The following is a 14034-nucleotide window of genomic DNA, read 5'->3' on the forward strand; positions in this document are numbered from 1 at the left end:
CAGTCAAGGAAGTTTGTGGGACATAGCAACAGTAGGGTTTTACAAGCATGGATCTTACTCTCCAGTTTCTTCAAAATCAGGCACTTTTCCCTTCTACAAAGCATCCTTTTGGAAGGAAATAAAACAGATGCATGAGGTAGGATTATCAGAGTGGTCTTTCAGCAGTGGTTATGTTTCCGGGTGGTCCAGATGACAGTGAATCCCTGTCAGACCCGCTTTGCCGACTCTGAAAAATTCTGCTGTCAGAATGTATTGTGTTAGCAATACTATGTTTATGCCAGTTATTCTTGTTTATTTCTTTATTTTCAAGCTTGTTTTCGTCTGTATATTGAGCTAAATATTTTGTTGTTAACTAAAAGTATACTACACAGAAGCAAACCCGGAGGAATAAAATTAACATGAATAAGGCTGAGGGTCATGTTAACTCAGCAATGATAAAACTGTTTCTTTGACCGAAGGGTCATCTTAAAAGAACATCAGCAGGAGGTCAGAGTGTTCATCAACAGAAACAAATAAACCCAGTCTTCATTATTCACAACCTGTTTTTTTTATTTTTTTTTCAAAAGAAGAGAAAGGAAGCCTTTGGTCTAGTGCACCGCAAGAAGGTGGAGGGTAGTGGATGCAGCTTATGTGCTCCGAGAAAGGCTCGACCCCTTGACCATGAAGGACTTTGTTCTATCATTACTGAGTCGGGGGTGTGGCCAGATGGTCCAGGTAGAAGAAGATAGCTTTGGTGGAAGGATTGAGGTCTGTCTGGAGCCTGAGGTAACGTCTACACCTTGTTTGTCCATAATGTACATGGCGAGATATTGTAATCAGCAGTGTGAAAAATAAAGAGTCTGCAGAGTCCCAACTCTGGGGGGGGGGGGGGGATTTCCCCTGCCGCAAGGGCACTGACAGTCCTGTTCTTTTCTTTCAGGACTATTTCAACTGGAAATCCCAACAAGCCCTGCTTCGCTTGTCCCACAGTGGTCATGTTTGGACAGGAGGCGATCCCGCACCCCCTAAAACCTATAGCACCAGGAGGGGGCCCCTCATCTTATACTCTGAGGACCTTGCACTGTCGCCTTTGCGACCTGATGATGCCAGCACTAAGGCACCAGAGTCTGGGCATCCCCAGCATGGAGCAGAGCGTCAGGTCCCTCCTCAGTGGCACCTTGCGGACCCTATAGTGGCTTATGGCAGAAAGCAGGTAAAACCTCATATCCATCCATCCATACATCCATCCATTCATCTTTCATATTTGTGTTTGTCAATTTCCCGTAGGCGGTGTGCCTTTCATGGACTGGCATCCAGGGTGTGCCTTGTACCCTCCTGAGACTCCAGATTCTCTGTGAACTGGATACATGGAATCATGGCATTAAAATGCCTTAATTCCTGCCCCCATACCTGTAGGTATCGAAGGTTCTTCCTCCAGATTATCCAGTTATCTCCCACATTCCTGAAAACATGTGACTATATTTGTACGTGGGTCAGTCCTAAAACAGGAGTGAAAGAGCCAGACTTACATGCATACATCAAACTATTATTTATATAGTCGTTTGACCCTTTTAGAATATGTGTCATATTTCCACAGATGAATTGAGTAGATGTGCTAAATGTACATCAATTTTTAAGTGTCTTACAGTTTTTCCGTCTAGTGACATCAAAGACGACTGCACAGATAGATTATATAACCAAGACCAGCTGCTTAAAGTTAATGATGGGAGAAATGCAGCTTTGAAATTGGTAACGGATGGGATTGTGGTCGATGTAATCCACTTTCCACAGTCTCCCAGAGGATGTTAACTATCTTCTGTATTAACTCTAGTGGCCAAAATTGTGGAAGCACCTAATATTTTTGCCATTATGCCTTAAAAAAGTGCTACACAAATATTGGCAGTAATGTTTACAAACAGTAAAGGAGTGTTACAAATATCATACACTGGACGATTAAATGAGGAACTGGACCAACAGTTGAATAAAGTGTTTCCACAATTTTGCCCACTAGCATAGGTGTGTTGAGGGCCAGTATCAGTCAGGAGAGGGTTTTTGACATTATGATAATATTTAATAAAAATAACTGAACTTTGATGCATAATATTACCGTTTCCTCAGGCTCTGGGCAATAACTATGTTATTTGTAGTGTGTTCCCGTTTCTCAAATGATCCTCTGCTGCGCCTTCGTCTTTCCAGTCTCCTTGATTCCTCGTAACCAGCATTCCCTTCTGTTTGCTAATAGTTGCCTCCTTTGGCCCTAACAGATGGAAGGTAATGATACGGATGGCGGAAATTCTTCTGAGGATTTGCGAGGAACCTTGTGTGATCTGAGATCTGAGGATGATAAACGTATAATAAGCTATTGAGTGAGCACCGTCAACAAAGATTGCTAACTAATGTTTTTCTTGAGGCGTATAAAGAAAGAATCCCAATCGCAATGTTGTGCTCTGATCCACATTGGTGTTGGTATTCCAACAACCATGCATCTCCAGTGCCAGCGTCTCAACAAAGAGCACAGTGTGGTCTTGTCGCCCAGCCAAGAACAGCCAAAAACCCTGCAAAATGTGTCTCTATGCAAGAGCATACAGGCATCTGCTGCGAAGCCTCTCTCTGACTTTCCATCATCTAAACATCACACACCAGTGACAACATAACCGTATGATATGAATCTAGGATGACCGCTGCCTGGAAATAAAACGAAATAGGCGCAATCTCACAGGAAGGACAGAGTGCATAAAAAACAGGATTATGTTTCCCCTCAGGATTATGTTTCTCTTGTTTCACTCCAGATGGTGCTGTTTATGTTTAATTTCAGTATTGTCTGTTTTTATTGTGGTTTTCACAGATAAACTATGGCTTCTCTGTTTGTGCAGCAAAATGAGTGAGAAATCGTAAATGAGACTACAGATTTCCTAAATGCTGAAAACTATGTTTGCCTGTCAGTCATATCTTGTTTGCCAGCATTGTCATACATTCCTCTGTTTACTCATTTCTTCTTTTTTAACATTACCACAATTGCTATTGTTCCATAGCATTGTTTTAAGTGAGTTCTGTGAACTGTGCATTAAGCGATTATGTTCTGAAGACAAAAAGCAAATTTAGGAATCAAACTATTATCATGTTTTCAATGAAACATAACGGAAATGTCATAAACGCATAAACAGGGAAGAGCAGATGTGCAGGGATTTGCAATTTCAAAGGTATTTGACTCGGCCTGAAGGTTCATGGAAAGGAAAATAATCAAGGGGGATGAATTTCAGCAACTAAACCAGACAAGCAGGGTGTTAGTCTCAGTCCCTTTCATATCTATCCATTTCCCTTCGAATCTCTTGCCACACCCATTGCCTCACCTTGACTGCAGACCTAAACTTGGTGCAATCAAGAGCAGAGAAGAAGAAAGCAGTGCTGGGACCTTAGATGTCAGATCCCATGTTTTCCATTTTCCCTCCTCCTGTTTCCACAGCAGGATATGGATTCCCTTTGTGATTTTTAGGCTTATATAATTGTGATTTGGGGATTCTTCCAGCTGCAGCCTTTTGCCTTTCTGTGTCTCCTGCTCAGATTCGGAGGTCCTACGTCTCAGGCGATGTGCCCCCTCTCCTGTCCACCCTCCCCTCCAGGCTCGCTCTGCCCCGATGCCGCACCAAGCACTCCCTGGCTCCTCTGAACCCTATCTGCAAGCCCAAGGTCATGACCTCTGACTCCGAACTCTCTCCAGGTACAGATCTTACGTTTCTCCTGTAAGGTTTCACCATCCACAATAAACATCGCGAACTCTCATATCTGTCCTGTTCTTCAAGGCGCTGCTCGGAATAATACATGTATTTTACGAGTCTTTTTTCTCTTAGGCACAAAAGCAAGAATTTATCAAAATATCCCAAATCAGCTATTCTACTCATAATTCTGTCCATAATTCTGCACATAATGCCAATTCAGATTAAATTAAATTAAATATTGCATATTTTAACACCATATTTAAGTTAAGAGTACATAATATAAGAATACACAAACGGAAGAAATATTTAGAATTTAGTTTAGTTTATTTTATTTTATTTATCCTTTATTTTACCAGGAATGTTCCACTGAGACACAGTGTCTCCTCTTCCAGGACGACCTGGCCAAGATGGCAGCAAATAAGGAAAAAGACAAACGTTTCATATATATATACATACTGAGATGATTAATAAACCAGGTATATCTGCAGGTACTAGGAATTTGTTTTTGCCACTATTGGTGCGTGTATTCACAGACAACACAGAACATAAATTAAGGAAAATAAAATCAGTAGAAATTAAATTTAAAAATAAAATAAATTTGATTATGGACCAAGAACTGATTAGAACCAGGTCCCTGATATATATAAATACAAACAAATAGTGTTATGCATTGATCAGCAATAAGCAAAATGTCAAGGAATTTTGTGGACAGAGTTCCATGGCAGAGCATGTAATGTGAAGACTAATGCAAGACAGAGTGATCAGCATTATTGCAGGTAAAGAAGCTGTTTAAGTGACATTGATTTGCTATATAATGTCTGCCAGAAAGCTGCCTTTGGAATAGATGGTTGTCTGGGTGGGATATATACGCATTGCTAAAAATATGCTTTTTGTTATTTTGTCAAACTGTTACTCATGTTCGTGAGTGAACAGAAAATAATTACATTAAAAATTTCACAGAATAAAAAAAAAATTAAGCTACTATGGGTTTTTACACAGCCAGCCCATCCCCGAACTTCCGGAAGGATGCTAGCTCTCTCCCATTTTGAAAGTCTCTTATCACTCGTTTGGGCACTTGCCATATGATGGCAGAGCCAGCAGGAAAATCTTAAATGCCTGAGGATGCAAGTTTCTGCTTAAGGAAAGCTGTCAAACCAAGTAAGGGGAAATCAGATATCTGGCAGCTGTTTTCCATTGTCATAGATGACGAGGGGAACCACATGATTTTTGATTGTTGTGACATGCAGAAAAAGTGCCATCATACACTTGGCACAAGTCTGGCACTTCAGGGCTAAAAGCAAGTGAGTCAAAAGTGACAATTGCACTAAAAACATGAAACAACACTAGAATGGGTGGATTTTGTTTGTGCAGATCCTTTTGAAAATGACCTTTGTCACTGACAGCACTGCAAACATGATCGCTGCACTGCTGGTTTCATAATATTGAACTGCAGTGCCCATGTAATTCTTTCACATGCAGTCTCGTCGGCCACGATGGATGAAGGACACAAAGTGAAAAATTTGAGTGATGTGAAAAATTTCGTCACATATTTTAAATGTTCTGGCATACAGGCCAAGCTGAATAAGTCTGTAAAACAGTCAGTGGAGACACAGTGAAATTCAACTGTCGACATGTTGAATTCATTATTGCAACAGTACGATGGGAACACAGCAATCCTGCTAGAAAATAAGCAGTATGATAAAATAGGGCACATCAACAAAAACAAGCTTACAAACTTGGTGTCTCTTTGGAAACCATTTAAAGATGCAATGGATAATTTGGAGGTGGGGAATACTGCCTTAAGTGCCTCTGTTGTGCTTCCATGGACAGTGAGACTAAGGAGTCATTGTGCAGCAGTCAAAGTCGACCCTGTGCTCACTGAAATTGCATCAGTGTGTGTGCAACGTCTGGATGAGTTGATGTCTCCTATCAGCTTGAGATCAAATAGCATCCATATGCTGTACAAAATGGCAACATTTCTCAGTCTGAAATTGCAGCAACTGAAGATGCTTGTGGAAAATGAGAAGCAATGTGTGATCAATGCGGTGAAAGAGATTGCTGATGACTTGGGGTTTCACATTACAGTCAGAGATGATGGCCATGATTTCCCAGCTAAATGGGCGATTTTTCACAAGTCCAGGAAGGGCCGTATTTAGGTACCATGGAGAGCAGCATTTCAATACTTTTGTATTCAGAGATCAAGGTCTATCTAAACGTTAAGCTGGATACAACTGAAACGCAACAAGCCCAAAATATTCTCTGGTGGTGGAAGAACCACATTAACGAATTTCCAGTACTAAGCCAACTGGGTAGGGGTGGCATGGTGGTGCAGTGGTTGCACTGTTGCCTCACACCTCTGGGATTGTGGTTTGAGTCTCTGCCATGGCCCCATGTGTGTGGAGTTTTCATGTTCTCCCCATGTCATCGTGGGGTTTCCTCCAGGTACTCCGGTTTCCCCCCACAGTCCAAAAACATGCTGAGGCTAATAGGACTTGCTAAATTGCCCGTAGGTGTGAATGTGTGAGTGAATGGTATGTGAGTGTACTCTGCGATGGGCTGGCCCCCCATCCTGGGTTGTTCCCTGCCTCATGCCCATTGCTTCAGGGATAGGTTCCAGACCCCCCGCGACCCAGTAGGATAAGCTACTTTTGGAAAATGGATGGATGGATGGAAGCAAACTTGGTTGGCATGACCTTTGGGTACCTGTCTCCAGTCCATCCTCGGAAAGAGCCTTCAGCATTTGCAGATGTATGCTGGAGCAGACGCCCAACATTCTGAAGCATTCATCACTGAATCTCCAACTTGGAAATTATCAGAAAATTTCCCTGGTCCATATTACTTTTATCTTTAGTAGCCTAGTCCATTGACTGTTATTGCAAACATTGTTGTATGTGAAATATGCATACATGATTGACTAGCCTACTATTAAGTGAAAAATGTAACGTGTTTTTAATGTTATAAGTTGAACATAGCCCGTTTATAGAGGCTACAGGTTTGTTTTTATTCTTCACCCAAAAATAAACATATAAAAGGTATTTTTCCATTGTATTCCAGAGTGAGGAGAAACTTAGAAGATGCAGGCAAGAGCGACATAAAATATGGCAAGCTTTTGTGGGAGTAGGCGGGAGCAGCACAGAGTCTGGTGGGTGTGGAAGGGGGCGGGACAGAGTTTGGCGGGTGCTGGACAGAGTCTGGCGGGTGGGGCAGGAGTGGGACAGAGTCTGGCAGGTGTGTGCGAGAGCGGGACAGAGTTTGGTAGGAGCGGAACAGAGTCCGGCGGGTACGGGCGGGAGCAGGACAGAGTCTGGCAGGAGCGGGACAGAGTCTGACGGGTACGGGCGGGTGCGGGACAGAGTCTGGCAGGAGCGGGACAGAGTGTGGTGGGTACGGGTGGGTGCGGGACAGAGTCTGGCAGGAGCGGGACAAAGTCTGATGGGTACGGGCGGGTGCGGGACAGAATCTGGCAGGAGCGGGACAGAGTGTGGTGGGTACGGGTGGGAGTGGGACAGAGTCTGGCAGGAGCGGGACAGAGTCTGGCAGGAGCGGGACAGAGTCTGGCGGGTACGGGTGGGAGTGGGACAGAGTCTGGCAGGAGCATAACAGAGTCTGGTGGGTATGGGCGGGAGCGGGACAGAGTCTGGCAGGAGCGGGACAGAGTGTGGTGGGTACAGGTGGGTGCGGGACAGAGTCTGGCAGGAGCGGGACAGAGTGTGGTGGGTACGGGTGGGTGCGGGACAGAGTCTGGCAGGAGCGGGACAAAGTCTGATGGGTACGGGCGGGTGCGGGACAGAATCTGGCAGGAGCGGGACAGAGTGTGGTGGGTACGGGTGGGAGTGGGACAGAGTCTGGCAGGAGCAGGACAGAGTCTGGCAGGAGCGGGACAGAGTCTGGCGGGTATGGGCTGGAGTGGGACAGAGTCTGGCAGGAGCAAGACAGAGTCTGGCGGGTACGGGTGGGAGTGGGACAGAGTCTGGCAGGAGCGAGACAGAGTCTGGCGGGTACGGGCTGGAGCGGGACAGAGTCTGGCAGGAGCATAACAGAGTCTGGTGGGTACGGGCGGGAGCGGGACAGAGTCTGGCAGGAGCGGGACAGAGTCTGGCAGGAGCAGAACAGAGTCTGGCGGGTACGGGGTAGAGCGGGACAGAGTCTGGCAGGAGCGAGACAGAGTCTGGCGGGTATGGGCTGGAGCGGGACAGAGTCTGGCAGGAGCATAACAGAGTCTGGTGGGTATGGGCGGGAGCGGGACAGAGTCTGGCAGGAGCGGGACAGAGTCTGGCAGGAGCAGAACAGAGTCTGGTGGGTACGGGCTGGAGCGGGACAGAGTCTGGCAGGAGCAAGACAGAGTCTGGCGGGTACGGGCTGGAGTGGGACAGAGTCTGGCAGGAGCGAGACAGAGTCTGGCGGGTATGGGCTGGAGCGGGACAGAGTCTGGCAGGAGCATAACAGAGTCTGGTGGGTACGGGGTAGAGCGGGACAGAGTTTGGCAGGAACGAGACAGAGTCTGGCGGGTATGGGCTGGAGCGGGACAGAGTCTGGCAGGAGCGAGACAGAGTCTGGCGGGTACGGGCTGGAGCGGGACAGAGTCTGGCAGGAGCATAACAGAGTCTGGTGGGTACGGGCAGGAGCGGGACAGAGTCTGGCAGGAGCGGGACAGAGTGTGGTGGGTACAGGTGGGTGCGGGACAGAGTCTGGCAGGAGCGGGACAGAGTGTGGTGGGTACGGGTGGGTGCGGGACAGAGTCTGGCAGGAGCGGGACAAAGTCTGATGGGTACGGGCGGGTGCAGGACAGAATCTGGCAGGAGCGGGACAGAGTGTGGTGGGTACGGGTGGGAGTGGGACAGAGTCTGGCAGGAGCAGGACAGAGTCTGGCAGGAGCGGGACAGAGTCTGGCGGGTACGGGCTGGAGTGGGACAGAGTCTGGCAGGAGCGGGACAGAGTCTGGCAGGAGCAGAACAGAGTCTGGTGGGTACGGGCTGGAGCAGGACAGAGTCTGGCAGGAGCAAGACAGAGTCTGGCGGGTACGGGTGGGAGTGGGACAGAGTCTGGCAGGAGCGAGACAGAGTCTGGCGGGTACGGGCTGGAGCGGGACAGAGTCTGGCAGGAGCATAACAGAGTCTGGTGGGTACGGGGTAGAGCGGGACAGAGTTTGGCAGGAACGAGACAGAGTCTGGCGGGTATGGGCTGGAGCGGGACAGAGTCTGGCAGGAGCATAACAGAGTCTGGTGGGTATGGGCGGGAGCGAGACAGAGTCTGGCAGGAGCGGGACAGAGTCTGGCGGGTACGGGCTGGAGAGGGACAGAGTCTGGCAGGAGCATAACAGAGTCTGGTGGGTACGGGCGGGAGCGGGACAGAGTCTGGCAGGAGCAGAACAGAGTCTGGCGGGTACGGGCTGGAGCGGGACAGAGTCTGGCAGGAGCATAACAGAGTCTGGTGGGTATGGGCGGGAGTGGGACAGAGTCTGGCAGGAGCGGGACAGAGTCTGATGAATGTGCGCAGGAGAGTCTGGCACACAGAGGCACAAGCAAAGTATCCTTGATCTCTTCAAATAAATAACCACTTGATTCTTGTAGAACACATTGTTATATATCAGTTGTTTTTATGAATTTATTAATTGTCTAAAACTCTGAAAGTTTGCTTGCTGTTCTGGGGTGGCCTGACGTCTCCCCGTGACCAGCAGATAAATGGCTGGATGATGGATGAATGGACGCTGGTCTGCTTATTGTTCATGGTCTGGTATATTCTGATAAATGTTCCTGTACTTTTCAATGTAGGTCCCACCGATAATTGTGCCCCAGCACATCCCCGCAAGGAGGCAGAAACATTTTCCACCCCCAGTGCCTGCCCTACATCAGGTCACCTCCCCCCTGTATCAGAGGGAGGGGCCCCATGCCTTGGGGATAAAAAATCCCTCCTGTCCTCCACAGGTATGGTGCCAAGAAACAAGCTGAGCTGGTAATATCTAAAGAGTGTCGTACATATAAAGGTCAAAGGTCAGCTAGCTAAGAAACACATATAAACATCTTCTACTGTATAATACGTCACATGTAAAATCACAAGTTTGCCAATAATTTTGATTTATGGGACAGTCTTATTAAAAAGGACCATTGTTAATGTCTTACAGGTTAAAAATTATACATTTCTCTCATGATAGTTTAAGTTATCTTGTCTTTTGATGAATAATTGTGTGTTTTGATGCGGACTCACGAAATGAGTTTCATATTAAAATAAAAATGGCTCATTTTATTTTAATCTTAACAGAAAATGAAGCATTTCAATTATCCAGCCCGGAAAATCAAAGAAAGGCTGAGAATCTGAAGACATTTAGCTTTAGGGTCATCATGGGGACTCCTGGGTCACGCATGAGTCCAATCCCAGAAACGCAGGAGAATTTTGGCAGCACTGTGGATGGAAAAGAGGCACAGGTACGTTGTATTTAAACTGTATGAGGATATTTTTGCAAAAGTTGTATATGATTATATATCTGTATGTGTGTACAGCATGTGTATATGTTCATTTAATAAAAGGACTCATGTTAAGTGTTGATTTTAAGGCTCGTGGTATGTGTTCATTTGCACTGTTGGTTAATGCTTACAAATATGATGGAATCTGTGTTATCCTTGTTTATTCATCAATTCCCTGCCTTTAAGCTCAATATTACTTCCAGGTGATCAAACTGGCAACCGGTATTTATACTATACATTTATATGGAGAGGGGCCTCATGGTGGTGCAGTGGTTAGCACTGTTGCCTCACACCTCTGGGACCCAGGTTTGAGTCTCCGCCTGGGTCACATGTGTGTGGAGTTTTCATGTTCTCCCCATGTCGTCATGGGGTTTCCTCCGGGTGCTCTGGTTTCCCCCCACAGTCCAAAGACATGCTGAGGCTAATTGGAGTTGCTAAATTGCCCGTAGGTGTGCGTGTGTGAGTGTGCCCTGCGATGGGCTGGCCCCCCATTCTGGGTTGTTCCCTGCCTCGTGCCCATTGTTTCCGGGATAGGCTCCGGACCCCCCGCGACCCAGTAGGATAAGCGGTTTGGAAAATGGATGGATGGATTTATATGGAGATTAATCATAATTTATACTGACTGCACTTCCCATCTAAATTTATGAAAGTGAAAGATGACAATTAAGCAGCAAAATGCCTCACAGGTTATACCTGCTACAATAACAATCAATTGCAGTAGGGATGTTGCTGAAACTTTGGTGTGAGAATAATAGCTAAACATCCTAGCAATGTCTTATTAAGAAATTTCTTTGGGAAACTGATAAACTGCTCCCCCAACCCCAGTAAGTTAGGTTGAAAGGTCTGGGAAGGGATCACTACTGTGAGGGATCTCACTACAAACAGCCTTATGTATCATTCTGGCATAAAACTTTTATTTCAATCAGGCTTAAAGAAACATTCTCAGTAGGGAACAACTGGTCACTGAAAGGAATACAGAGATGCTCCAAATGACGAGTATAATGAAGGGCATTTTACACTGACTTCATACAGGAACATGATCTGCAAGGCAGGAAGCCGCTTTGAAACAATTTACAATTGAAGTTCTGCATTATTCATTATTTTGAAATTCCCCCCAAGGAAATTGTGCTGTAAATTATTCAGAATTACTCAAAACATCCCACAAGGCAGCTGTATTTCATAAAGCCTTTAACCAAATGGGAATTAAGCTTGCAAAGGCTCTGAAAATGATATGGCCGACAGATTTAACATGTGATATTGACAATGATACACATATTGAAATTCTGGCCGATGCAGGTGCAGATTCCAGAGAACCCAAAGGAAATCTACACTCCTGGACAAAAAGGGGCCAAAGCTTAATGTTGTGCAACTTGGGATTGGCTCTTTTATTCGCCCAGGAGGGCACATATATATGTAATGTGGGATACAACATAGATCATGCTTTGCTATTATCTCCAAGGCTTCATGGAAAGAAATGCATTGTAATTGATGGAAAATCTGGCTTCGTGATGCCAGTTATCGTAGCAGCTGTCAGATTAATAGTCACAGATCTCAGATTCTACATATGGGGGTCTCATGTTCTACCTGTGCTATTATCGGTTATTGTGCAAAAAAATGAATAAAAACTGCTGAGGGTGCAGTTTAGGTAAACATGGCAGCATGTATTCACGCAGAAAGATGTCAGCAGAGAGGAAGGATACTTCTTCTGCTAGCTTTGTTTGTGACGTTCACAGATTTAAATAAGCAACGTTGTTAAGAGAAGATAAGTGAATTTTTGTTCACTGCAAATTCATTAAAAGAAAAGATAAGAATCACAGGCATCCCTGGAAGAAGAAGAACACCTTCCTCTAAGCAGGACTGTCTAACAATTCCCAGATGGCGCGTCGCGTGCTCGGCTGTCCTGGGCGCATAGGAGCTGGTGGGATATGTAGCACAGCGGCACCCCCAGCTGTCAGGGAGGCAGCATGTCCTCTGAGGACCGCCAGTGTGGACTACTCCTGGGAGTGCAGCCCCGTCTCACACATCACCTACTATGGAGGCCACATGGGTGGTGCAAGGGCCCGGGGCAACTGTAAGTGCATGGTGTTCTGCTGCCAGCGGACATCTCACAGCCTCACTGTCTTTAGGGACGTATCCTTATTGCTGCGGCAGTGCTGCACCTGAGTTCAAATGTTTACCTCTCTTTCTTCGTACCAATGAAAAAGTACAGCACCTGTGCTCTGTTTGTGGCTGACCGTGCTCCTCTCTCATTGTCTGTATCTGGCGTATTAACAAATCTGTACGTGGGTCAGTGAGGCTGAGGAAGGCAGACCCCCCTGACAGATGGGACGAGGCCGTCCCAGACCCTGCGTTCTCTAACATACGCTTACCACCTGTGCCCGTGGGACCCTTGGTTGCATCCGACCAATTTAGGAACACAGATGTGGTGAGTTATTTAGCCACCTGAAACTATTCCTTGTATTCAAGCACGGCTCATACCTGCCATGTGATGATATTTAAGTGTACCTCTTTTATAATGCAGGACTGTAGCCATCTGCTCTTTGAGTGCTAATGTCTTACTGTTGATGAGTTAATTAAGCATTTGGGCAATAAACATCAGCCACAGAAATGGCAGCCTTCAAGAAGGAGAACTGTGAATCTCTACTTAAAAAGTAATTAAAGCACCTTCAAAATAAGGAAGATGATTTGTTGTGCGAATTTAAGCAGCCAGTCAAAGCCAACAGCTTGTGCTCTTTGCTGTCACCTGAAGTTCGAGCCTGTAGCCAGACAGGAACCACGGACATGTGACATCAGCACTGCAGTTCCTGCTCATGCCCACTTGGAAAGACAAGTTCACAGGAAGCTGCTTCTACCCGTGCTTATCCCTGTGCACAGAGAGCGGCAGAACGTTCTGGAATTCCACGGTATACTTTAATGTGTCTATGGTTGGTTGGCTCTATCTTGTGGGAATATGGGCATATATGATCGTGCGTTTGTCACTGGATTCATATTTTGCAGCATGAGCTGGATCCCCATGATGCTTTGTGTCTGTATTATTTCAGGTGGTCTCTGGGGCGACAGTGTTGCAGATAAGCAGAGGGACGAGCCCTCTAAGCAAACTGGACGGGACGAATGCGACGTCTGCAATACGAGCGGAGTAGGTCCAAGTGCTGCAAAGATCGCTCCTATGCTCCACTGCAACAGGCGCAACCCAGCCGGCTTCACTGCGGTGGAGCCAGCAGAAGGTAAGCGTAAAACCATGCTGCGTGGACTCACTCATAATTTGATTTACTGGGAAAATTGATTTTTGTCGTAACCAAACTGTGCAGCGAATTATGCCGTCGCGCCGCAAAGCTCACAAGACGGAATGGAATTAGATCTCGTGTTACACAGGCAGGACGTCGCCACAGCCACGACGCACAGTGCTGTGAGAAGAGAAGAGACAGAAGAGCTGTGTCACATTCCATAGTACAGGGACAAGATACTCTCACACCCCAAAATAAATAAGTCAAGCACAGTATGGCCAGACCCCACAAGATGCCAGGCTGGAGGCAGACAGGCTGTAGTATATGTTTGGGCTTTAGGGTAAACAAAGCAGGAAGCAGTCAATATCCTCCAGCAAAGCAGAGATTCGTTTTACTCCTTCGAAGAGGACATTGTGTCTTTGCTGATGTCTGTCATACTGTACATGCTATTCTATTTCATCTTTTAATTGCTTAAAAAGTTCAGCTAGGGCTTTAAGATGACATCACATGTTTGGGTGTGTGACTGTGCCAACTTTCAAAATTTTTATCAGGATTTCAAAACTTGCCTGGATCTCAGAAGGATATACAGCATGCAAAATATGTAGTGCGCTTTGGTGACAGGAACTCCCAGGAACCAGGATGTCAATTGCTTTG

The 14034-nt window shown here is 46.2% G+C and overlaps 1 protein-coding gene across 3 annotated transcripts in view; it reads left to right on the forward strand.

Moving 5' to 3' along the window:
* LOC125742682 (microtubule-associated protein futsch) overlaps positions 1-14034 on the forward strand; it is a 27342-nt gene continuing 13308 nt past the window's right edge. For 2 of the 3 annotated variants that reach the window (XM_049014921.1, XM_049014929.1), the window contains exons 1-10: positions 1-136; positions 567-765; positions 920-1192; positions 3541-3697; positions 9467-9619; positions 9954-10117; positions 12032-12227; positions 12448-12581; positions 12906-13059; positions 13198-13380. In XM_049014921.1, the coding sequence (XP_048870878.1) occupies positions 661-765; positions 920-1192; positions 3541-3697; positions 9467-9619; positions 9954-10117; positions 12032-12227; positions 12448-12581; positions 12906-13059; positions 13198-13380 (1519 nt within the window). In that variant the 5' untranslated portion in view covers positions 1-136; positions 567-660. Of the gene's footprint in view, positions 137-566; positions 766-919; positions 1193-3540; positions 3698-9466; positions 9620-9953; positions 10118-12031; positions 12228-12447; positions 12582-12905; positions 13060-13197; positions 13381-14034 lie in introns of those variants that run through there. The other variant, XM_049014936.1, reaches the window with a different exon arrangement.

The sequence above is a fragment of the Brienomyrus brachyistius genome, chromosome 1 (assembly GCF_023856365.1).
Source record: "Brienomyrus brachyistius isolate T26 chromosome 1, BBRACH_0.4, whole genome shotgun sequence".
NCBI lineage: Eukaryota > Metazoa > Chordata > Actinopteri > Osteoglossiformes > Mormyridae > Brienomyrus > Brienomyrus brachyistius.